General features: G+C 54.4%; 2 protein-coding genes across 2 annotated transcripts in view; one reads left to right on the top strand and one right to left on the bottom strand.

Moving 5' to 3' along the window:
• The window catches only part of PBX1 (PBX homeobox 1), a 152,516-nt gene that overhangs the window by 123,436 nt on the left and 3,807 nt on the right, over positions 1 to 25,273 (top strand). The window lies entirely within an intron of this gene.
• Positions 137 to 22,709, bottom strand: LMX1A (LIM homeobox transcription factor 1 alpha). Its single transcript, XM_065744224.1, has 9 exons — positions 22,687 to 22,709; positions 22,423 to 22,537; positions 21,718 to 21,904; positions 3,899 to 4,131; positions 1,552 to 1,721; positions 1,369 to 1,446; positions 1,221 to 1,290; positions 942 to 1,109; positions 137 to 382 (listed from the first exon to the last, which is right to left on the bottom strand). Exons 2-9 carry the CDS (start codon positions 22,496 to 22,498, stop codon positions 222 to 224), a joined length of 1,143 nt encoding a protein of 380 aa, XP_065600296.1. The 5' UTR covers positions 22,499 to 22,537; positions 22,687 to 22,709; the 3' UTR covers positions 137 to 221.

The raw sequence follows: 25,273 nt of genomic DNA, 5'->3' as shown, positions 1-25,273 counted from the left end.
ATCACACACATACACCCAGCCCCACATCCTGGGGAGATGCCTCCAGGCTTCTACATCTGCATGGCAACCTGAATCCAACCCGCCAGCTGCCCAACCTTCCCCTAACCCTAGGATCCTAAGAGAAACATGAAACTATGCAACCCAAAACTCATTTGGGTCCCTGGGCATCTCGAGCTACAAAATGTCATGGGACAGTGTCCCGTTGCAGGGCCCTGACACACTCAGGAGGTGAAGTAGGAGCTCTGCATGGAGTACAGGTGGTCGATGGGGTTCCCTGCCCGTGTCTGCAGTGGCCCCGCATCCACTGTGGCAAGGAAGCAGTCACCCAAGTTGCTCAGTGAGGTATCGTCGCTGTCCATGTCATGGAAGAGGGGCTCAGCACCTTGGGAAGAAGTGAAGAAGCAGTGATGGAGGGATGCTACGTGCTGCTGCAGGTCCCAACCCCTGCAACCGGCTCCTATTGGGAACCTGAGAGCCTGCTGAGATACTCTAGGGGTGCTGTCCTATGCCAAGGTGCTAAATCCATATGGGTTAGCATCATCAGAGAGGTGTTGGCACCATCAGAGATGGTTGGGATGGCATCAGCAAGCAGATGGTGGAACTATTAGGAAGGATGTGGCACCATGAGGGAGGAGGTGACACTCATAACGTTCCTACTATGGCTTCCTGCTTTCTGCTCTCCTTGGCTTTGTGTCCAGATACTCTATGGGGTACCCAGATGGTGCTGGCCACCTTAGTGCCCCCAGTTTTGCACTGTGGGTGTTTATGGCAGCAGGAACCACTTACCCACAAAACACTGCCCACCCATAACTTGCTGCACTCTCATCACGCAGCCCATCCTTTGACACTGAGAGGACAAGTAGGAGTGTAAATCCAGGGGATGTATGGCCTGTATATCCAGAGGATGTGTCCTGCTCCACCCCCTCTCTGTACAGCCTTACCATAGGGGTGCATGTGGTCTCCAGGCATCTGTGGGGGGGTGAGCCCTTGCCGGAAGGGATCAGAGCTGTAGACCTGCTCCATGCCCAGGAGCTGCTGTGGGGGGGGCAGAGTGGTGTAAGGGTTCATAAGCCCCTCCAGCCCCCCGGGGCCACTGCTGTTTGGCTGGGCTGCAAGACAAGAGCAAGCTGTTGGCATGGTTGGGATGTGGCTTTTTGCCGAGGAGGCTTGGAAAGCCCAGAGAGGGCATTTTGGGGTAGCAAATGGGGAGAGCTGGGTACCTGAGCTCAGGCGCTGCGTGTTCTGCTGGTCCTGCTGCTGCTGCTGCTGCCTCCTAGCCAGCTTCTTCATCTGGGCAAGAAGAAGGGAAAAGAGCAGGGGGTGATGAAACAGCTGTGGGGGAGGATGGGAGGGAGACCTGGCACCCACCTTCGCTCTCTGGTTCTGGAACCAGACCTGCACCACACGTACGCTCAGCCCTGTCTCGGCCGCCAGCGTCTCCCGCACCTGGAGAAGGAACAACATCTCAGTGGGACTCACACAGGGTTTGGGGGATTCAGGAGGGGGCAGAGCCATTGCCCACCCCCTAGGCCATGCCCGGTGTCCCCCTACCTTCCTGCAGGGCTTGGAGGAGACTTCGAAGGATGCCTTGAAGGCCCTGCGCTGTTGTGTGGTCAGGATGGTGCGCGGGCGCTTGGGCCGCTTGTGGTCCTTCCCCTCCTCAGCTCCTTTTGCTGAGGCTGGGCCCATTTTGCAGACACTGTCTTCATCATCACTTTTACCTGGTACAAACAACAAAAAAGGACCAAGACTCAGGTCCCTCTGCGTGGCTGGATGGCTGTGACATCCTCGTTCTCATCCTCCCTGGCATTGCTGTACCGGTGTCCTTGGCACCAAGGTGCAGCACAGGTTGGCCAACACGTGTCCTTCCCCCCTGTGAGCTGTAAATCACTTGCAGCCTTTTCCAGCAAGCTCACTATTTGTTAATTGCTAACAAAGCTGAGCTGCTTGCTATAAACCATGCAATGTTCAGCGGGCTGCAAGGAGGTGCCTGGCTCAAGTCCTACTCTGGGGCTGAGATGTCTCTGGGATGCATGGGGCAGATGCAAGTCTGATTCCCACAGCAAGAGGATGCAGTGTGAGGGCTCCTTCTCCGTGCATCACAACACTGGTGGACTCCAAAGGCACTGGAGCAGTGGTACCCAGGAAGAGGGATGCTGTGCCCATGGCCACACCAATCAAGCAGTTCCCAATAGGTGTTTCAGTGGATTTTTGGGATCTGGATGAGAGCTTCCACCACTGAGCTTACTGTTGGTGAAGGGGAAGAGCTTCAACAAATGCTAGGATTTGAGGCCTGCACTGATGGAGACACTGAGGTGCCTTTGTGCCCCAGAAAGGGGTGCCCACCCCAGTGTCTCTAGTCTAGGAGGGGGATGAGCTCAGCACGCAATGCTCAGAACCACACTGCTGTGCTCTGGGCAGGGGGAAAACCCACCCTGATCACTACCCCCCCTTGCCTTTCCCCCAGCACCTGCTCCCCAAATCCCTCCGTGTGTCAAAGGAGAAGCGGAGCCGGATTTGGCTGGGTATTACTTTTAATTAACTCTCCCTTTCAAGCCTTTCCCCAACGAGGGGGGAAATTAATGACTGTCTGGGGCTGCCCCTGACGTCACCTGGGAAGGGGCCAGGGTGGGGGACATTGTGCATGCCCCTAGCCCGACCCGCCGGCACGGGGGGGCCAGCACGGCCGCAGCAGGGCCGGGACATTCCTCGCCTGGGAGGATTTAGGGAGAGGAGAACAGTTAGGACGATTTAATTGGAAACCGGGGTCCTCTTTCAGAGGGGCTTGTTTGCTTAGGCTCGGCCAGGGTGGGCTCGGAGGAGGCAGTAATTGAAGTGAGGGTTGGGGAGATTACAGGCAACATATGGCTCGCTTTTTATCTGCACTTTCTCATAAAGTGGCCTTTGCTGTGCGGAGAATGGGGGGGCTGGAGGGGTGGGGGCTGGCAGCCCTGCAGGGACACCCGGCTGCATCCCTCGGTGAGGAATCTGGGGGTGCTGGGGGCTCAGGATGGGGTCCCACCATCCAAGGGGATGGGTGGCACTGGTGAACTCCATGCTGTCCCCCCGCATCCCTCCGCTGGGACTTTTCCTCTGAAGTAGTGTGTTCCTGGGGAATTTCTGCCATGTGAAGCCCTCATCTTGGCCAGCAGCTGGGAGCGGGGCCGGCAGCAGGCTGATGAGCCACAGGGGAGAAAAGCTCCCCAACCTTTCCCAAAGTGCCCTTTTCCCCCGGTCGGAACAGACCCAAATCGTTGTGGGATCAGCATCTGATTCCATTCTTTTCCTGCCTGACATTTCCTCCTCGGTTCCTATTTTAACTGAAAGTGTTTGCATCCCCCACAGAGCAGAACTCACTGTGCTGTGGCCATCAGGACATCCCCAGTGCACTTTCCCAGGGCTCACAGTGGTCCTGTTGCCTCCCCAGCCTTACTGTCCTCCTTCATTTTTTGTTACCACCACTGTTATTTGGTGGAAGGGAGTTGGGTGAGCACGATATTAAAGAGCTATGGTGATCCTTGCTCCATTCCCACCCCTGTCCTGTCCTTGTGAATGTAAATCCTTCCTTCCACAAAGCAAATTTCCCCACAGTGACCTCCTTTTTGTGTGATTTGGGAAGCACCAGTGCCTTTACCAGGGGCATCATGAACCCAGCTCATTTCCTATTTTGCTGGGTTGCTCCCTAAATTTGTGACCCTGGGAACCATGAGTTGCATCAAATGCACATTCAGGTTTAAATGTTGATCTCTATATCCCCCCACTGGTGCCACCCCAGGGATGCCACCCCATATCCCTGCAGCATCCCATCCCAGCTCTGCAGTGGAACTCTTCCCCCAACCAAACAATCCCAGGGCAGGAGCAGTGAGTCGGATCAATGCTGCACCGGGCGGCCCCTTACCAGAATCCGACAGAGCCGGGCTCACCAAGCTCAGCAGTTCACGCTCCTTCTCGTAGTCGCCCTTACAGAGCAGCTGCCCTTCCTTCAGCACAAACTCGTCTCCCTTCTGCAGGCGCCGCTCGCAGACGCAGCAGCAGAAGCAGTGCAGGTGGTAGACGCTCTGCTGGGCGCGCATCACCAGCTCGCTGGGAGCGATGCTCTCCAGGCACCCGGCACATTTTACTGCAAACAACCTGCAGGAGCAAAGCAAGACCCCATGGGATGCACCCCGGGGAGATGTGGTAGGCATTGGTACAGAGTGGCTTTGTCACCTTGTACAGGCTTTGGATGTGCTAAAAGGATGCACGTGATGGTGTAGCATCGTGCACTGACCTTGTACTGCCAATGGGGGATGCTGGTTTGGGCCAAGTGGTGTTATTTGTTCAGCCATAAAGCATGAAAGATGAAGACCCCAGTGCTTGGATGTCAGATAAACCATCACCAAACCCAACAGCCCAATTCCCACCATGGGATGAGGTACACATCACTTACAGGGTTAGGAAACCACCCTACACATCCGGCTGCCTCCAGCTGGAGACGGCAGCAGTGACCCCTCCACAACCCCATAGAATCACAGAATCATGAAGGCTAAAAAGACCACAAAGTCAAACCATAATCCATGGCCCAAGCTGGCAGCAGGGCACTGCCATGGCCCCGTCTAGGCTATTGGATGCATTGCAAATGCCCCAAACTTCACCAGGTAAGGGCTGAGCATCATAGAATCTTACTTAGCATCATAGAATCATGGAATCATCAATGCTGGAAAAAGCCATGAAGATCATCTAGTCCAGTCATGGCCCCATCCCCACCATGCCCACTGACCATGTTCCTCATGGTTCTACATCTCCACCATTCACGATGGTCTTGATGACTTGGTGACCAAAAGGAAAAGAAGCTCTGATTGTTCCTTGTCACCGATGGGGAAATAGTTGCAGTATCCTTAATAATGACAGTGATAACCTATAGCTTTAAACAGAGCTTGTTGTCCTTTACTTTCAGTGCTCTGAGCAAGGAGTTCAGCAGCACAATTACTGATGTACAGCTGGAGAAACTGAGCCAAACCTGGGCTGGGGACTCAAAGTGATTTTTGGAGTACCAAACCAGAACTCCTCCACGACCCTCAGATATCTGTGCTTTTGGCTTGGATGCCATAAAAAATCCTCACTGCTTACCCAGCCTCGTCCTAAATATCTGTGGGAACAGGACATCAGTATTCTCTGTTTTGATGACTTTGGCCCAGAAAGAGGAGGCAGAAGTCAGTGTATATCCTGAGGTTATCCATGAGTGTCCCCAGCGCCCTGGATGTGTCCCAGGCAGGACCTGCATAGGGGCACCACTGCTTCACCTCAGCTTTTCAGACCCCAGTTCATTGGTGAATGCAAAGTGCTGAGTCAGCCCTGTTGCTAACAGGAGAGGAACAGATGTACGTGAGAAACCCATCAGAAAAAAAAAAAGGGGGGATGATGGGGGGAAGAAATGAAAGATCTTCATCTCCCCCTCTCATTTTCCCACCCGACAGTGGCTCAGTGCCCCTCAGCTGTGCAATTCCCCAAGGGGATGAGCGGGTGGCAGCTGGTGGCATCTGTGCCCACCTTGGTGACCAGTGATGCCCCCCCATGATGAGCCCTTCCATGCTGGGAGGGGATGTGTGCACATCTGGAGGGAGAGCTCCCACCCATATCAGATGTTGAGGGCTCAAGGGTTATGACACGGGGTCCCTAAAGGTACCCATTGTGTTTTGCAGCTGCTCCAGCCCCAAGGAAGGCAGCCCAGTGTCAGCGCTGCGCTCATTCCGTCTGTCATTACGTCTCTCTTATGTCAAAGAGAGGCAATTTGTACCTGCAGAGTAATGCATCCTCGTCCTGTTTAAATGGAGTGTGAGCTCTACCTGTTGGGATCGCTGTGTTCTCAGTGATAAACCTCTGATAAGCTGCTATGTCAGTGCTAGCAGATCCTCATGAATGAATCACAGAATGGATTGAGCTGGAAGGCACCCTTAAAGGACATTTGGTCCAACTGCCCTGCACTGAACAGGGTCACCTACAGCTTCATCAGGTCCTCAGAGTTTCAATGAAAGCCTCAGCAAAAGGCTGGCAGAGGGTATTTATCAATTCTGAGAAATATTTAAGTTAGGGAGGGCTGGAATAAAAACAGGGGGAAGTAAGGAATTGTTATTGCTGCACACGATTCTTTGTTTCTCTTTTATTCCAATTGTTCCTCTTCTTCTATCGATTGATCACTATGAAAACGACTATTTATTTATTTACTCCTAAATTTAGGCTCCTGAAGACTTCGATCCTCTCCTCCTATGCTCCTCATCCTCGCAGCATCACCGAAAGCTGCCAGCTTCTCCACGTGGCCAAAGCCCAAAGCCATCAAGGCGGCAGCACGACCTGCATCCCACATCGTACGTCCCACATCATACATCCACGCATCCCGCATCCCTGCCCCGCTCTTTCCCGTGGGGCCGTCGAGGCACCCGCCGCCCTCTGCACTCCTTTATGCGGAGGTGATGCTTTGAAAGGGGCCGTGATTGACGGGCGCTTCCCGGCTGCTGCCTGTCTCCAGCCGCCTGCATGCGCCGCATACAAACGGGAGCCCCTCCGCGTTGGGAACTGCGATGCAAATCCCAAACGCCACTGAGGTTGGTTTCAGGGCGGCTCTGCCGGGTTGGGATCACACCCCTCCCCCAGGATGCAGCATCCATGCCCCTTTCCCTGGTCAGCCCCAGCCACAAGGGGCATCCTTTGGGCAGGGAAAGCTGTGGGGCATGGCTTCTTCCAGCAGGCATGATGGCACATTCACTCCAAGAGGACGGATGCGTGGGGATAGTGAGGGGAATGGGGTGGGGGGGGAGGGGCCTCAGTGCCACCGAATTGAGATGTCCTGGCACTCAGCCACCACCTCTCTCACAGGACAGGGGACAGCAGCATTAGGGCCGTGGAAAAACGTCGATCGCTGTCAACCCCACACCCAGAGCTGGGGTTGGGACGTGGCTCACTCCTTGTTGCCCTGTCCCCACATGTCCCCAAAGTGGGGCAACAGGGAGTGGTAACGGTGCTCCCCCAGCCCACACCCCGGGCTGTCCCCTGACCCCTCTTTCTCCCCGCTGCCCCCTCCTCCCCCCGAGGCGTACAAGTGTTCCCTTTACTGCCTGGCAACGGCGCCTGGGCTAAGCTTGCTAAAATATGAGTGGTTTTTGGCCGCAGTACCAGAAGGCTGCAGTCCTACAGAGAGAAAAAAATTGAGCACTCCATGCCATGGCTCCAGAAAGGGGGAGAATTAGATTTCACACCGAGCAGGCTGGACCATGGCATTCTTTAGTTAATGCTTAACAAACGCCCAAACAAAAGCGGCCAACTTAGCTGCATGTTTGTAAAATGTATTCTCAGCAGATTCGGGTTTATTGGGGAATTCGCTCGCTTTGCAGCGAGTGCCGTTTCCCTTTTTTTGTTGTTGTTGTTGTTTAATTTCCCTTCTCCTCCCCCCCGGCCCTGCTTCGTCCCACTGGCTGGATACAGCCCGGAGCTGCAACGGGATATAGCAACCACGCTTCCCAGTAATCCCCTCTTCCTGCTGGGTATGGGGACCCCAAGAAGCGCTTTGCCAAACTCACACCCCAGTTCCTGCCCTGTGGTGAAAACTCCATCCCAGTTTCACACCCAGACAAAAGCACAGGTAGAAAGTGAGCTCTCGGGCAAAGCCATAGAACACTGAATTTTGGGGAACCCTATGCATAATACCCCGCACCACTGGGAAGGGCAACAGCCCCATGCAGCACCATTGAGCACCTCCATGCAGGAAGGACACAGGGAGCGGAGGGCATCTCAGCAGCCCCCGCCCTGCCGTGCCCCCAAGAAAAGAGGGATAATTGAAACCCCACAATATCACCACTCCAATTTAATATCAAGAGGAGCGCACGGGAGCCAGAGGTCAGAATTAATTACACCCCACCATATTTCAGCACGCAGCCGCCGCTCCGCGTCCTTTCCTAGGGGAGCAGAGCTTCCACGGAGAGGTCGACAGCCATTATTAGAAAGGGCTGATTTCAACGGACCCCCAGGAGCTTTTCAGAGCCTTTGTTTGCACCGAGATTAATGGGGAGGCAAACGATGGAACAGCAAAGCCACCAGCAGCAGGAGGATGCGCCGTGGCCACCAACCCGGCTCTGGGCAGCGGACCGGAGGAGAAGGAAATGTTGTTGATGCCATTCGTTTTTTGGCAGATTAAAATGCAATTCTCTTAAAATCCTTTCTTTTTTCTTTCTTTCTTTCTTTCTTTTTTTCCTTGCTTTCCAGGAAGCAGGAATGCTGGATGACCCTCACAGCAGGTTTGTTTTCCTGCCCCGTGGGGCGCTGGCGGTGCGCTGGGTTGCTGAGGGGGGGGCGGGGGGGGAAGAGGAGCAATTTCCATCCCCTTCCTCAGGTTGAAAAATGAAAACAAACAAATAAATACGTAAGAAGCGCATTTCCCCGCAGAATTTCAAAAGGAAAATTAATAACCTAGAGAAGGAAAAGGGAAAAAAAAAAAAAAGAAATGCACTTCCAACCCACAGGGGCTGTAGGTGCGGGCGTGGGGTGGCCAATATCCTGCAGTGCTACTGGGTGCTTCCTGGTGCTCCAGTGGCTGTAAAAACCACTGGGCTGGATGAAATCTAAACAGAGACAGCCCGAAATAGAGGCCAGCTGCTCAGGGCTGGCATGGCAAGCTGCATCTTGTTGGGCTGCATCCTGCATCTCCACAGGCACAGCCTTGGGGCAGCCACTGTTGGAGCAGGGTTTTGCATGAGCTCTGAATGAATGGAAATATTCATCCAGAACAACATAACATTTAAGATATCCTTCCCCCCGCTCATCTCACATTGCAGCCCTCTCCTGTGTGTGCTCCCGAGGGTAACAAACCTTTCACATCCCACAGCACTGAGCATCCACAGGAGCGCAGCCCTGCAGTAACCAGTAACCAGAAAAGTGCAGTGCTGAGCATTCAGTGTTCACTCTCTGGTTGGTGCCTGTGAGTGTGATGCAGCCTCAGACCCCGACACAAGTGTAAGAGTCAGTGACCATCATGGGGACCACGCTCAGGGATCCTACAAGTGCTCAGCCCTGAGGCTCATTCAGAGCTTCCCCATGAACTCATCCCCCTTCCTTCACTTGCACATAATATGCCATGCAATATTTAATCATATATACAGATAATAGTTATCTATATAACGTATACTTGTATATATTTATATAATACAATAAAATAATTACACTGGGCTGGAAAAGCAAACACACGTTCTCCAGGAGACGGGTTCCTGCCTCCCGCTCGCGCAGGGTTATCGCAGCCCTTCCCCGCAGCCCCCGGCGAGGCAGGATATTACTTTGTTGCTTATTCACTTTATTGCTTCTCCTTTCTAAATATTTGCTTGGCAGGGAAAGGATTCCCTTTACACCGTATCTGTTTTTTACAGGTCAATTGGATTTCTGGCTCTTGCAATCCCTCTTCCTCTCCAATCGCGTTTGCAAAACAAATATTGGTTGTACCAATTAGCGGAGGCAGCTCAGCGTCGTCGGCCCCACACCAGGAGGCTCTCCCAGCCCCACAACAGTGTTGTGGGAACCCATGAGGGGCTGTGGGGCCTCCAGGGAGACATCAGCCAAAAGGACACTGTAAAACACTGCAGCAAGGCAAAACCTTCGCAGAGCATTGACTCGTGGCTGGGGTGCCCACTGTTCACTCTGAAGCCTAATGACTGCAGCCAACAGATGCCACCAATGGCAGGAACAGACGTGGCCAGGTAGATTGGATCCATCAGCCCCCAAAGCCACCCACCCACAGCAGAGCATCAGAATCCACATTTCTTTCACTGAGAGACAGAACACAGTGCTTGGCTGGGGTAGGTCACCACGGATCCCATTACTCAGTGCGGGCGGAGGTAACACGGTGGCCGCGTGCGTTGGGAGCACACTGCTAAATATGTCCCACTCATGCCAAAAGTCACAGCCCCAAGCAAAGGCACAGGGTGGGGGGGGGGGGTGGGAGGGAGGGGGACAGAGGGCACATGCCTGGTACCCAGCACCACGTCCATGTAGGGCAGCAAGAGCTGCATCCCCCTGCCTCACACCAAGCGCATCCCTTCCTCCCGGTGACATCCCCGTGATGTCACCCCCAGCCCCTGTCTCTCAGCCCGTTAAAGGTCAGCCCCAGCAGCATGCCCGCCACATATGGAGATCGGTTCGCCGTGGGTCCGGCCGTCCTTTCGCCGCAGCTGGGGGAACAATTCACAGGGCATAAATTTATCCAGCAGATTTCAGCCCACGTGCTGTTTGCTAAGAGTCAGCACAGAGGCCGTATTTTATCCCTTTGGGTTTCTTTGGCGTGCAGTCAAGCTCCTGACCCTGATTTACTTGCAATCGGTCAAGAGCCACGTTTTACCCCCCTGCCTGCATCGCGTGGTCCCACATCATGCTGCACCCCCCACTCCTCAGTGGCACCCCCAGACGTGGGCTCCCCAAGTTTTGCTGTCTCTTTGCCCCCCCTATTTATAGCCACGTGCGTGGGGAGATGACCAAGCTGCTGAGCACATGATGGCAAATGCTGCTCCTGGACATCACTGAGTCCTCCTGCGCTTGTTCTGCCCTTGGGCTCAAACAGAAAACCCCTCTTTGTGACACCAAGATTGCATACCTGGCCCTGGGGGCTTCATGAACCACATATGGGAGAACCTTTACTGGAGGATGAAAGATGAGCATTCCTTTGTGAAGCAAACGCATAAAATAATGACAGCAATGGGGAAAGAACACAGAGAAAAAGGGCAATGTGAGGGATCAGTTCTAGCATCAGCCTTTATCTGACATCTTCATTGGTGATCGCAACAAGGGACTTAATTAGCACGTTAATAACATTAGCAGGAGATAATAAACAGAAGAAGATGAGAAGGAGGCCCTTGAGAGAGATCACAGAATAACAAAGGATAAGCAACACCGAGTGTGCTCCCATAAACTGAGCACCCAAGCTGGCTAAATACTGCCTTGTTCCTAAAATACACCCGTGCCAGCCTTGTCACTGTGTCCCCAGCATGGTACCAATGTCACAGCACCCCAGCCTTGCCCTGGGCCCTCTGGAGTGTCTAACAGTGCCACCAAGTCTATTCCTCCCACTGGAGTTAGGACCGGTGCTATAGCACACACAAATTCGGAAGGCTCTTGGACATGCAGCACCCCCGCAGCAGGAAAGGGCAGGAGTTTTATCACCCAAGTAGGGATTAGAGGTGGTTCCTGATGCACGAGTAGCTGGAGGCAGAAAAGGAGGAGGGAGATGCTCTGCATTGATTTGTGGGTTGTTCCTGGGCCATCCTCGCTGCCAGGTCTTGGGCAATGGGATGACTTTTGTTGCAAACTGGAAGAATGGGAGACATATGTGAAGGAGGAAATTCGCATTCCTCCTCTCATAAGAAATCCCTTCTCACTTTCCCCCAAATCACTCGTACACCCAGTGCTCAGTCTCTCCAGGCTGCCTTGGACACCATCCCCCTCCCACGCCCAGATGACCTACTCATCCAGAAATGGCCAGGGCGGGATGCTCTCCTCCTCCCTGCCCACAGCCAGCAAGCTGGGGGGACCCTGCGTCCTCCTCCGTGGAGTGGAGATGCGGAAAATAATTGATACATACAGTTTATGATGTCCTGAGACCCTAAAATTTGCCATTGGCTTCGCTGGAGCTATGGGTAGTGGGGACTCCCCATCTGCAGGGCTGGGATTTCTCTTGATCAAGATGCTGTCCCCATTTCCCAGCACAGCACAGTGTGAGGAGACGCAGGTGCTCTCATGCTAAGTCAGGGCCTGCCCGAAAGCAAATAAAATATCTGAGCACAAACAGTCTGAATCAAAGCACCAAGGAGTCCCCCAGGCCATGGAGCTTGCAACTGTCACCTCCTGGGCAACCCTTCCTGCTGCCTCCCACAGCGTGTTAACTCTGAAACCTACTGAATACAGCATGATCTGCTGAATGCCTCTCAAGCTGATACATCCTGGGCTGGGCAAGGCAAAGGGACCCCCATGTCACTGTGTGGGGTGATGCTGCACCCTTCCAGGGCACCCAGCCACCAGCTGGAATTGCTTTTTCAAGCCAAGGCTGTTATTAGGGCTCGAGGCAGACTGGTTGCTGTCTTCTTTCCCCATCAGTGCTGCCCCATTAAAGGATGTGCAATTCCCAGTGCAGCTCATCTCATTGCATAGATATTGGATTTGGGAAATACTTTCTGCAGCAGGTGAAGCGCTTTTCCCCCTGCCCGTGACTCCCCTTTCAAATGAGGGAGGCTGAAGGCAGCATCCCTATGCACTACAGATATAATATGACACCTCTTCTCTCCCCTCCAGCCTTCCTTATAGCCTTGTGTGAATCCAGCCCAGCAGCCACCCCACTAATCTCGTTTTCCAGGTTGTAAAACCCCTCCTCGGTTGCTGGGACAGGGCCTAACCTCGCCATGCTCCTAATAGCCTCAAGGTCCTCAACAGGGAATCGCGCCCAGTTTCTGCAAACTATTATCTCACCTAATTCCCTCCATCCCGTCACTTAAGGATTTACAACACAACCTCCTCTGAAATGGTTTCTGGTAAATTCTTTGAAAGCCTTTCTGGTGCTCGCATCATCGTCAGGGTCAGCAGTGCATTAATGGCAGAGCATTTACGCGCCGGGTAACTCATCCCCTGGCAAGCACGTTTGTTTGTGCTTTTTAAATTCAGGAAGCAATTAATAGTTGCCACAAAAGCAACATGCTTCTCTTGGGCGAGGGCCATAAAGCCCTACCTCACTTTGAGGAGTTCAGATGCTGCCACGATCCTCCAGGAGGAGGTCGTGGATGGGGTTTCTTCTTGGGGTTCTTACACACCTGTAACCCTGAGAGCTGGGACTCCCGAGCCAGCTTGAGGGGAGTGTTTTGAGAAGCAGCACAGATAACACTGACATGAGATCTGAGCATCTTCCAGCTTTGCCTGAAGCCAGAAATGCTCCCACTGAGAGGCAGGGGAGGACTTTATTAAAACTCCTCACTGTGGCACCTGGAGCTTTTAAAAACAACAGGACAGGGATAAGGCTGTGGTGAAGCCAGGTTCCCAGTGGCACCTGTAGACTTACCAGACTATCCTGCAGAAAGCTGAAACACCTCACTTCTGGAGCCCAGCTTGGCTGTATCATCCCCCAAAACCCCATCCCTGGAGATCAGCATTGCCTACTCACCCCCCAAGCTCAGCACCACTGGCTCACCTCAGAAGTCCCCATTCCTGGAGCCTAGCATCCTCATTTAACCCCACAAGTCCTTACCACTGGAGTCCAGCTTGGTTGGCTCACCCCTAAATCCCCACTCCTGGAGTCCATCACCCCCTGCTCACAATAAAAAAATGGCAGCAGAAGGAAAGCAGAGGTAGAAGAACCTTCCCAATGGAGCTTCCTCCCTTTTGATCAACACAGCCTCCCCACCAAAACCACCTTCCAGTTGCTGAGCTCCCTGGCTTCCAGGAGCAGTGCTCCCTTCCCACGTCAGCCCCTCACAGCCATCAGCAAGCAATGATTTCCAGCCATACCCTCTGCACAAGACACTCAGCAGCTGCAGCCCGACCCGTGCACATCCTCTCCCTAATCCTTCCTGCTCCAGTCCCTGGCTTCTATTATTTTCTGGCAGGAGCGAGCACCACATTAACCCTCATGCACAGCTCGAGCATCTCTCAGCACATCCCAACCTGGATCCAAATTATAAATGAAATATTCTTGTAACAAGAGAACTTGCAAGGGCCAATTGTCCATTAATATTATAAACCCCCACTAATTCTTATTTAACGAGCCACCCAAAGGGCCCCTCATAGTGGCTTTATACAACCTAAAAACTGTTGTTATCGAGAGGGACTGTCTCTTCTTAGAGAAGGACCAGTAAGTACCATCCAGCATGATTTCCCCAACTTCAGGGAAAGTCCTGATGTTGGGGAATGTTGTCTGTGTGGCAGATATGGGATCATCACAGCGCAGGTACCCAACAGTGTGAAACAGCTCTGGTCTTCAGACTCCCACAAAGGGGCCAGGAAGAGCCCCAGTACCCAAGCTCCCTGCTGACCTTGAAGCACAGGGCTGAGATGGCTGGCATCATATGACACGTCCCAACGCACGGCGGGCTCTGCTCAGAGAGGGCACGCCGTCAGACAAATTTAACACCCGAGAGCATTCCCAATCCCACTGGAGGAATTCCTGGCAGGAGCTCAGGAATCGCCCACCAGTGTGAGCAGCCAAGTGCCATCTCACCGGTTCGGCTCCGGATGACCGACCCAGCCCTTCTGGCTGGTGGGCTGGCAGCACACATGACAAAGGGTTCCCATCGATGCTGCTCTCATAAGCTATTGTTTGTTTGAGAAACGTCTTTTAAATAAGCCTACAGCTAATGGGCTGCTCGGAAGGAGGTCCATGTGGTCAACCCATCCCTGCGGGTGCCCAAGGCCAGGTTGGATGGGGCCCTGGGCAGCCTGATCTGGTGGGGGACATCCCTGCTTGTGGCAGGGGATGAGGCCGGGGAGGATTTGAAGTCCCTTCTAATTTTACCATTCTATGATTCTTGGGGTGTGCAGCACACCAGCAGGCATTGCAAAGGCAACAATCTGGAACAGAGGCATCCCACAAGGAACAACACGGAAAGAGCTGGTCCTCAGAGGCCAGTTCCTTGAAGTTTCCCAAACTATAAGAGATGGACAGTGCTGGAAGCCTCCATTCCCACTGCACCTGAGGGCCCTCAGAGACAGGCTGGCATTTTTGGAGTGACCTGAAGAGCACCTCTACCACAGGGCTGGTCCAAGGACAGAGCGAGACAGACTCTGCTCTTATCTTCTTCCTCCTCATCCCTTCTGGCTGGCCCCAGATCCAGGTTGTGGAGCACAAGGAGTCAGATCTGCCCACACTGCTGCTGGGCCCTGAGCCAGCTCTGGCCATAACCTCAGGATGAAAACATCAGCTTCAAAACACAGCAACAGTGAAAACAAGCAGGACACGTGCACAGCCAAGGATTCTCACAATGGGCAGCACTCCTACATTAGGGTTGGGACAATGGGTCATCTGGGGCACCTGCTCTGAGCCACAGGTTTCAGAGGATGCCACACTCATCTGAGGCAGGCTCCCAGCAAGCAGGGTAACAAGGGGATTTCCTTCCAGCCCCACGAACCCAGGTGGAGCTGCTGGGATTTGGCAGCACTGGTCCAGCCACATCCCCCGTAATGCTATACGTGGGGACCCTGAGAGTCAGGTGGGGACTCCTGCAAGGAATGCAGCTGGGTCTCACCATAGGTGTCCCAGCACGTGATGCGAAGAAAATAGCAGGTGGGGAGTGTGGAGGTAATGGGGCCGTACCAGAGAAGCCACGAGAAGCCAGAAAGTGTTGTCAGCTATTTTTATCTGCAGGGCCCAACACTTAATACTTTCCTATCTCCCACAAAATGTCACTTGAGCGCCGTCCGAAAGTTTACACCGCTCCCAGACAAGCGCTGAAATCTGAGCATGTAATCCCTGCCCCAGTCAGAAGTTTTAGTGGGATTCACAGTGTCTGGATGGGGAAAGATGAAGAAAAAAAAGAAAAAAAAAGAAAAAAACACCTTTTCCAACCTGAGGAATTGTAGCTGGGGCAAGGAGAGCCAGAACAGGCAGGTCCATGAGCAAAGAGGGTCACTGCAGGATGTGGGTATCACTGCCCTTCAAACTGAGCACATCTAATGACCCCAAATGCCACCCCCTCCCTCCCACTACAGACTCCCTTGCCTCCATAAAGGCACAGCAGAGCCAGGCCATTATTAGGGTCACATCCTGCACCCTCTGCACCATGTATCTGCAGCTCAACATGAGCAAATAGCCTGGAAAAGCCAATTCTGTTGGATCCAAAAATCATCTCCTGCAGAAAGGAGCGGGGTGAGAGCCCCCGGGAACCCATGGCCGAGGCAGAAACCTGCATTCCTGGGATGGTCGAGAAATGACCACATCTATCTCCCTCCATCTCCGGTTTCTGAAGCATCGCCATCCAAGAAACTCCGGTGGATTGGCCGCAGTTAAACAGAGGCATGCAAAAAAAAACCCATAGTGCTGCAGCTCGAGCAGCTCCACAAACATCTCGCATATTTTTAAGGACGTTGAAGAAATGCACATTCCCCCCCCTCCCCCCCCACCTTTCACCTTTTTGTGAATTTATTAAAAATATTTAAATAATAATAATAAAAAAAAAATGCCTCGGGGGATAAAGTCATTTAGAACTACTTAAGAAACACAAAGCATAAAAAGTCCGTAATTATTTCTCTTGCCAAGGGCTTGTCAGTTTGAAAATCCCCGCTCTTGAACCACTAATCCTCATGGAAAAGAAAAAGCCACGCAGCCCCGGCAGGATGTGCCGGCGGTTGCCTTTCGCTGCGTTTTTCCATGAGGCTGCAGGGGAAGGCGTGGGCTCAGCTCTCGTTTTGTTAGCACCTTTCACCCACAGCACTTTCCCCGATGGATGGAGCTGGACGTGACGCGCGAGGCTCCGCCGGCGCCGGGATGGGGAGGGAAGGACCTGGGCTGGTGTTTGGAGGCAGGAGTGCCTGAAACAGGCGAAATAAATCAGCGTGGGGTGGGGGCAGGTTGAGTCGGAAAGCCAAGGGTTCAGGGAGTTGCTGGGATTGTTATTGTGCCGTTGGAAATAGTAAAGAGAGACATTATTGGCAGCACAATCGCACTTTCTTCGGAGGAAGGGGTGGGCCATCCCGGCAGAGCCGGGTGGATTCAGGCTCTCCAGGTTCATACTAGGCTTGCTGCATAACTTCCACCAAGTCATCATGCCCAGATGAGGACAGGTTGCACCAGTGTGCCATGGGGTCCTTTGGTGGCCACGAAGAAATGGTCTCATGAAGGCAGCCACATCCCCAGCTGCATCCCATTCACAGTGCAGTTGTTTCCTTCCCCCTTGCTTAAAGAGCCCCCAGATCTCACCCCTCACTCTCACAGACCTACAGTGACTTCATGAAGGGCCCTCACCCATCTTGGATCTCCTCTCCCAACTCATCTCCATACCTGAACCTCCCATCTGCATGGGTTTGCGTATCTTCAAGGCACTGCATGCAGGAAACTTTCTTCCCCTCTGTTTCACCTCACGCCAAAGCTAAAGCAAGCTCAAGCTCCAAACTGGAAGACTTTAAGCCTCATTAAACTTTTAAGCCAGCCCACTGGGGCTCACTTTTTTGTAATTATGGATGCAGAAGGAAGGAGCAACATCCACCTGAGCAGACATCAAGAAGATTCAAACGCTTAATGGCTTTCCTAACCAGGCTCCCACGCCCACAGCGCTGTTTAAGAGGATGATGCTTGATAGCACTCCAACGTTCTGCCCGGCAGATATACATAATTAAGCATTGCACTTCTCCATTGCCAACCCAGTTGGCCACGAGTGAGTCAGAGCCATCCTACCACACCAGAGACCACCAATGCCCCAGCCACGAGGGCCTCCATCCATGGCTTTGTCTAGGTCTGCAGAGAGCATCAGTATTTCACACTTTTACAGGATTAAATACTTCTAACCGAGCCGGCAAGCACTGAGCAGAAACATCAACAATCAGAACATCCCTCTGTTTTCAGGATGGGGGCATCTAGGGGGAAAAAAAATGACAACCCTGCTTCTTTCCAATAAAAACTGCTGTGGCTGAGAGCTGCTGTCAACCTATCTTTCCAAATTTTTCATCCCAAGCACTTCCTTGAGCTTTCAATAGCAAAGACAACGCTGCAGCCTCTCTCTTCCTTCTCAGCACTCCAGGTTGAGAAGCTCTCGGTGCACTCAGGCTCTGGCAGCCATGCCCGGAGGGGTTGGGGGCCGGGAGGCGGTGGTTCCCTGCAGGGATTTTCCACGGTGGCGGCGGAGGCGGAGGCAGGGCAGAGGACAATGGGCAGAGGAGCGGTGACTGCGTGAAAAAGCATTTGTTCCGCTGTCAAGGACAGAAAGCTCTCCCCAGGAGTGGTGCTCGGAAACAGAGTCCATGAGGGAAGGAGAGGGGAAGGGAGCGGAGAGAGATGGTGCAGTGGAGGACGAATGCAATGGGATGAGAGCAGTGCTGGCTCTGCATGGCACAGAGTAGTACCTGCATGGCCAGTGATGCCTTCCTAGGGGGTTTTCCCAGTCCCTGCCTATCTCCGTGGTTCACTTATCTCAGAAGTTACTACTATCCCTACAACATCACTTTCGGTCAACTTTGTGTAAAGGAGAGAAAGGCATCAACACGCACAACACAAAAACCAGGCAACTCTGGAGAAAGGCTGAGAAACCATGCCCAGGGAAGGTGCTCAAAGCACTGCAAACGTTAGTTGAATCTTTCTTAGATAAATTCACCTCAAGTGCCTGAATCACCTCCTTTATTTCCACCTCCTGCTGGCCTCTTTCTCCTCAAGCAGCCTCAGCCCCAGGGATGCCTGGAACAAATCCCCTTGGCACCCACCACAAGTGAAGAACACTCAACTCAGTACCCCAAATTCACAAAGATTGGAAGTGATCCTAACACCTATGGCCACCCTACGGAGATGCCAACGCTATGTGCTGGTAGTCCTCAGCACAACAGGAAGGGTAGTGAGGAGCTTCGGCACATGAGGGTGCTGCTCCTTCAGGGCTTGTTAGATGCAACGTTAATTGTAAGGCACAAGCCTGATTATGGTCAAGGATGAGGTGATGAAGATGCTATCTCCCCTTGCAGGGCCATCGTGCCCCCCAACGTGCCCCTCCCAAACAAAGGTACTGGGCATGATTATTCCAATCCAGATTTACAGGTTTATTTGCAGGCATTTTCTTTTGCACTCATGGCCAGGAGAGGGTTTTCTCTACCATCATGTTTCCACACACGGAGGCACCCACAGGACCCCAGGAACGGGGAACCTGGGACTCGCACCTCTCCACAGATGCTGGCAGCAGCACAGAGCCATCACGCGGTGCGCAGACGGCCCCGGCGTCACACAACTGCCTGCCCCGGCCGGGGAGTGCAGTGCAGAGGCGGCGGGGACCCGCATGCCAGCCTGCTCCGAGCCGTGCTGGCCATCTGCTCCCGCCCGCCGCGGCTGGGGATGTGCCAAGCCGGCACGTCGTCGCCGCGCTCCCCAGCTGCACCCCTCGGCATGGCCGCTGCCGCTCGTAGGCACGGGGGCTTCACAGAGCCCACCCTCACCTCCTGCACCACGCTGCAGTGGGGCTGTCCCCGTGGCGTCACCCCCAGGGCGAAGGCTGAACCTCATCATCCTCAGATAGATCAGATTGGGCCAAGCGCCGGTATTCGAGATGTTCCGTAACAAATGTCCTCTGTCCCAAATTTGTGTTGTCCTAAGCGTGTCGGTCAAGGAATCTCCCCCCACAAGAGCTCTGCACAGACTGCATAGCGTGGGGGGCACCGGCCCCCAGCTTCCCCCGAGGCCACTCCAGCTCCTTGAGAAATGCCCCAAGGAGACGCCGAGACCTGGCCCAGCGTCCCCAGTCTTTAATCCATCTCTCTGCAGTTCCTCGACCTCTTCACGAAAGATAAAGAAATGCAAAACATCTGGTTTAATAAATGATTCATCAATTTCGAGAGTCCAGCAAATCAGCCTCTTGCTTAAAACCGCCCTGCAACACTTTCCACGGGTGTATTTATAACTGAACGCATAGCTTGGCCGTCCCATGCTTGGCCATTAACCCTCCACAGCCATGGAACAGACAGGATAAGGACACACGTAGCAAAAGATCATCCCTATTCTTTTGGTAAAATGCCCTAGTGTCATACAGTACTGCATCTTCTGCTCTTCGGTAAATTGTCCCAGTGTCAAAAAATACCGCACCTATTGCTCTTCGGCAAAGCATCTCAACAGCCACCAACCCTTCTTTCAGTTAAAAAACAACGAACCACAGCCCATCCCGGGGAGGATCCCTGCACCCATGGCTGAGGCTGCACTAATCCCCAGCCCGCACGAATCACCGAGCGCTGCTGCCGTTCCCAATTCATCAGCCCCAGCAGCTCTTCCAGCACCATCGCCGTTGACGCTCTGGCACCAGGGAGAGCCCAGCCAGAAGAGAACAGGTAGTTTGAGCAAAAAATATACATAATATATACATAATATAGACAAGGCCACAGTGCTCTATGGGGCTCTGTCCTGTGTCCTTGATGTCCCCATCCTGCCCAAGCAGGAGCAGCCACAACGCAGCCGGGAAACACCCAGAGCAAGCAAACACCACACGAGCACAGAAATAGTTATGACTATTTTCTTTTTCCACTCGTTCTCATCCAACCTTATGGCATCGGGTGCTCTGTTGGGTGAGGGGCACAGCAAAAGGGAATTACTTTCACGGCCAGGAGATACAGGAGAAGGATTTTGGGTTGCAGCCCCTGGCACTGGGACGCGGGGCAGCGAGACATGCTCGTGCTGAAAGCTGGAACGGTTGTTGTTTGTTTGTTTTTGCAGCAATATTTCACCCCTTCTCCCCCTACGTGCTCCAAGCAGAGGTAGTGTTAGAGCAGAAAACGTGTAGTAAAATGCATTGGAAACCCAGGAGAACCGATAGCTGAATTTCTACAGCCAAACAAGCAGCACACCCAATCTCTGCAAAATTTTTTTTGCCTAAAATCGCAGCGCTCTCCTTTTCACCCCACGGCAGCTCATTCTTCCGCTCTTCCGTAAACATCCGAAAACAAGGCCGTGCACACAAATCCTGCTTTCAATTTTCCTTGTATCCATAGCAATTAAATCAGCCCCGCAATACAGGACCGAGAGAATGGGAAGCGGGTGCCGAGCGGGGCCGCTCCCAGCGCTGCCCCAGAGAAGTTTTTCTTCTCTGGGAGAGAAATCACAGCACTTCAATGTGTGCCACTGCCATAGAGAGGAGCCCGGCCCGTGTACGGCTGCCTCAGGAAGCAAGCAGCAAGCAGCCCCAGAGCTGTCCGGGAGAACCAAGAGGACAGAGGGATGTGTGGTGTGGCCCAGTGCTGAGTTCTGCTGGGCAAGGAGCCCCTGATCCCACAGCACAGATGTGGGGGGCTCCCAGCAGAATATCACGGAGCAGCAGTGATGGCAGGAATGGGACGTAGAATAGAAAGCAGCTGCAGGAGAGGGAATCTCAGCAGCTTTCTCTCTGTTCCCCCTGGCTTTTCTTTACAAATAAATATATTTTTAATTAAAAAAAAAAAAGTATGTATATATATAAAAATTCCCATCATCACTCCCCACACAGACAGAGTTTCCCCCCACCCCCCCCGGCCCCACACTTTCCAAAGGAGAAGCTTTGGACACCTACACCCGACTTCCTGCTCTGGTGCAGGGGAAGGCTCCAGCATACAGCAGAGAGCGCTGAGTCCAGCGGGACCCCACGCCCCCCCGGTGCCTCGATGTCCCCATCCGAACGGTTGGGGCCACCGTGTCACCTTGCCTGGAGGGCACTGGGGAAACGGCCCCATAAGGAACGGCGCTTGGAGAGGTGGTAACATTCCTCCCGCGGATGCTCGGAGGAAAATAACATGAAGGAAGAGAGGAATTTTTTTCCCTTTTTCAGTGCTTTTTGCTCCACGGCTTTGGTCTCACCGACCGCCGACAAAAGGTTCCTAAATTCCCAAAGGCAACGAAACAGCTCTAAAAAGGGGAAAACCCCTCCAAGGAGGGGTGCTGTGGGGGAGAACCAAAACCAACCGCGCGCTGCAGCGATGCCAATGCCTTTGGGACACGGTGAGCGGGGATGGGAGCACGGGGCCACCGAGAGCTTCGCGGATGGGAACGGGCAAAGGGAGGGGGAAGAAGGGGACGACACTCACTTCTCGTAGTCCAGCTTGCAGTAGAGCTTCTTGTCGCGGTAGAAGCAGGTGGTGTGCAGGGGCTCCTTGCACGACGTGCACTGCACGCAGCGCTCGTGCCACAGGCTGTCGTTGAGGCGCAGGAGGAAGCGGTCGGCGATGACCCGCTGGCACCCCTCGCACACCGAGCGGGGCGTCGCGGCTCTGCCTGCGGGATGGGGTCGGTGGCAACGCCGGGCGGACGGGCACGGACCGAGGGAGCCGCCGCCACCGCGTCCCCGAGGGTCGGGGACGGACTGGGGGGTCCCGGGTGGGCCGAGGGGAGAGAGGAGAGTGCCAGGCGCTGCTCCCGGCTGCGGGGATGGGCCCGTGTTTTAGGGGAGCTCCGAGGGAGGGGAATCGGTCCCGATTTCGTTCCGTTTGGAAAGGCGGCGGCGGAGCCGCGGCTCGGAGAGATGGCGGATGTTTGGCAGCGGTGTGAAAACGAAGAAAAAAATTAAAAAAAAAAAAAAAAAAAGAGAGAGGGGGATGAAGGATGAAGGGAAAGGTTTCGTTTCGCTTGGAGCGGGGGGCAGATGGTTTCGTGGAACCGCGGAACGAAGCGGGCGCCGGGGGATCTCCGCGGCCGAGGGCAGCCGGAACGAGCCGGGAGCGGAGCAGCCCCACGGACTCCCCTCTGCCCGGGTCCTCCCACCGTGCTCCAGCCCTCAGAGCTCCCCGACTTACCCAGCAGCGAGGAGAAGGGGGCGGCGGGGTCCAGGGCGCTCTGTAAAGTCTCCTCCATCTTCAAGCCGTCCAGCATGGTGAGGAGCCGGGCCGGGCGAGGGGCCGCACCGCCCGCCTGCCGACACAGCCCGGACACGCCGCGCTCAGCTCCGGCAGCCCCGGGGCACCTCGCTTCCCCGGACCCCCCTCCCGCGTCCTCCCCACCATCGCCGGGGTTCGGGGTTCTGATGTCGCGGAGCTGCCGTCGGGGGTTCGGCCGCTTACCTTGGGCGGCCCCGGTGGGGAGGCCTCGGGGGTAAGGGTGGGGGGCAGCCCCGGGGGGGCTCAGCAGCTGCCCCCGGCGGCCCCGCGCTCTCCGCGGGTTGGGGCTGCGGAACGGGGGGAGCCGCCGAGCCCCGGGCGGCTGCGGAGAGAAACGCGGCGACCTGCGGGGAAGCGCCCGTCCGACTGCTGCCAAGACACATTTCCCGGAGCTGATACCTCCCTGCCCGACCCCCACCCCCTGCCCTCCCCTCTCCACCCCACTCGAAAGAAGTTTCCTCCCCGCTCTCCTGCCCGCCCGCAGCAGCGGCCCCGCCACGCCTCGAGGGGCCGGAGCGCTGCCCGGCTGCGGGGGGCACGAACGGGCGGCCCCAGCCCCTCCCCGGTTGCGTGTGAGCTTTCGAAGAAAGCAACCCCAAAAGAAGAGAAGACAATAAACAAATAAATAAATAAATGAAAATAATAATAGAGAGGAGGGTGGTGCGGCTCTCCCGGCAGTGAAAGAGGCTGAAATCCGCTCCTCGTTGGCGAAGAAATCCCCGCGGGCGGAGGGATGCCCCAGCACCGAGCCGGGACGCCGCCCCGTCAGCGCTCCGGGTTCGGGGAAGGGAACCCCCACCCCCCCCCACCCCGGTCCCCACCAGGGTGGGGAAGACGAAATTCAAAGCTTTCCCACGGCCGCAGTGCTGTCCCATCGCTGAACCCGTCCCAGTCGCCTCTCCCCGTTCTGCCACCCGGGGGAAGCTGCGGAGCTGCTGTGAGCTCTTGAAGGATTTAGGGGACCCGCACCTCCCGTGGCCACCTGTGAGCTCGGCAGTGGGACACCCCCATCACCAGGAGGTCCTCACACAACGTGGGTAACAAGGTCACGTCCTTAGGGACCTGGTGACAAGGAGGGGCCACAGGTGAGCACGGGTGGCACAGCACCGTGCCAGCCAGCATCCCCTCGGCTCCTGTGACAGACCCAGTGCATCCCAGCACACTCCAGCACAAAGGTATGGGTAACCACACACAAATCAGCAGGAAGCAGTTCAGAGCTGCAGCAGAGCGGCTCTGGGCTCTGACACCTCCATCTTTGTCTCTCCAGAGGATCTCTGAGCAGCTCCCACCAGGTCTTCAGGTACCCAGAGCCACTGCCAAGGGCCATCAGGCTCCAGGTGCCACTCCTCTCCCTGTATATCCAACCCACAGGGCTCAGCCCCCTGCCCTTCCATACCAGAAAAAGGGGAAAAAGTGTCCCTCCAAATATTGTCACCCTACAGCTTTACCCTTTCCCACCTGCAAGTGAGGAGTGTGCTGGGTACTGCTGTACCATGCATAGTTGCTGGTTCAGTCTGTGCAGGATCAGGAATGTGCCCAGCATGTATCACCAGGAGTTTAGGGTCTCACCGGTGATCCCCTTCCAAGGCAAAAACCCAGCACAGAGGCAGAGACACGCATGGGCACAGCAAAACTGATTTTTTTCCCCCTTCCCTCTCCATTCAGGGAGCGGAAAGCCAAAGTGTGAGCATCCCGTGTTGCAGATGGGCTCAGAGGACCCAAGCTGCCCTTACTGCGAGGGACATGAAGGGTGCTGCTCTGGGGTCAGTGAAAGTAGCTCCCCCTACCTCATGCAAAGGGTGATGACCAGGTGGAGAAGTAAAACGTGGAAGTTAAATGTTCCACCCCCCTCACTGATAGTGTTCACAGGGGCACCTAGCAATTCTCCCCCACACCCCCTCACCTCCAGCAATGTTCCTATAGCAGATGCAATCAGTTCTCTGCATCCCATGAGGGCCAGGGGATGGGTGTCTGAAGTCACCTGGGGTCTGTGGAGTGAGACCACGGCTCCCCACATTCAGCACAGAACCCAGAGCTGAACTGAATGCAAACCAGCCCAGACCTTTATGACTCGGGCTCTATTATCTTTATTCTCAAAGCAGAACTGCTGTATCCCAGTTTTGCTCAGTTTCAGCAGCAAATGAAGAAGCTGCATCAGAATGCAAGCAGACAGGGCAGGAAAACCCATTGGCTTTGTTACTGGGCGAGAAACAAACCCAGCTTAGTGAGAGCAATGGAGTTCAGGCATGGTTTGTTTTCCTTTCCATGTGTCATCACTGTGAGTGGCTCAACCCACTCTTCTTTATAACTCCTCCTCCATGGAGTGCTACAGAGCGAGCAGATCAGAATTAATCAATGCTTTGAAATGTTTGGCACGTGCACTAAAACAAAGCTCACCCGTGGTGTGGGGATGCTGCTAACTCTGAAAACTCATGAGATGTGATGCACGGTGGGAAAGAGAACATGAAGCTTCGCCTTGCACCTGCCACTACCAGAGCATGGCTCTTTATGGGAAAAGAAAAAGGTATCAGCGCTTAATCAGAGAGCAGAGGTTCAAAGGGATGGCAGAATGGGAATTTGGGGAGAGAAAAATTTGCAGGAGACAGGAGGCAGGCAGCTCAGCCCTGTCATGCTGAGTCCTTACACCTGGGCTTTGAGGACATCACTGCCACACGTGTGCCAGGACAAACACCCACCTTTTAAGGGCTCAAATATTGGTTCTCCTCCATTTTTTGAGTTCTTTGACTTGCAGTTTTACAGCTACACAAGC

Source organism: Cyrtonyx montezumae, unplaced genomic scaffold (assembly GCF_038088225.1).
Source record: "Cyrtonyx montezumae isolate F1298 unplaced genomic scaffold, pur_monq_1.0 scaffold_1, whole genome shotgun sequence".
Lineage (NCBI taxonomy): Eukaryota > Metazoa > Chordata > Aves > Galliformes > Odontophoridae > Cyrtonyx > Cyrtonyx montezumae.
Note: the sequence above shows the minus strand (reverse complement) of the source record. Positions and strands in the feature narration are given on the sequence as shown.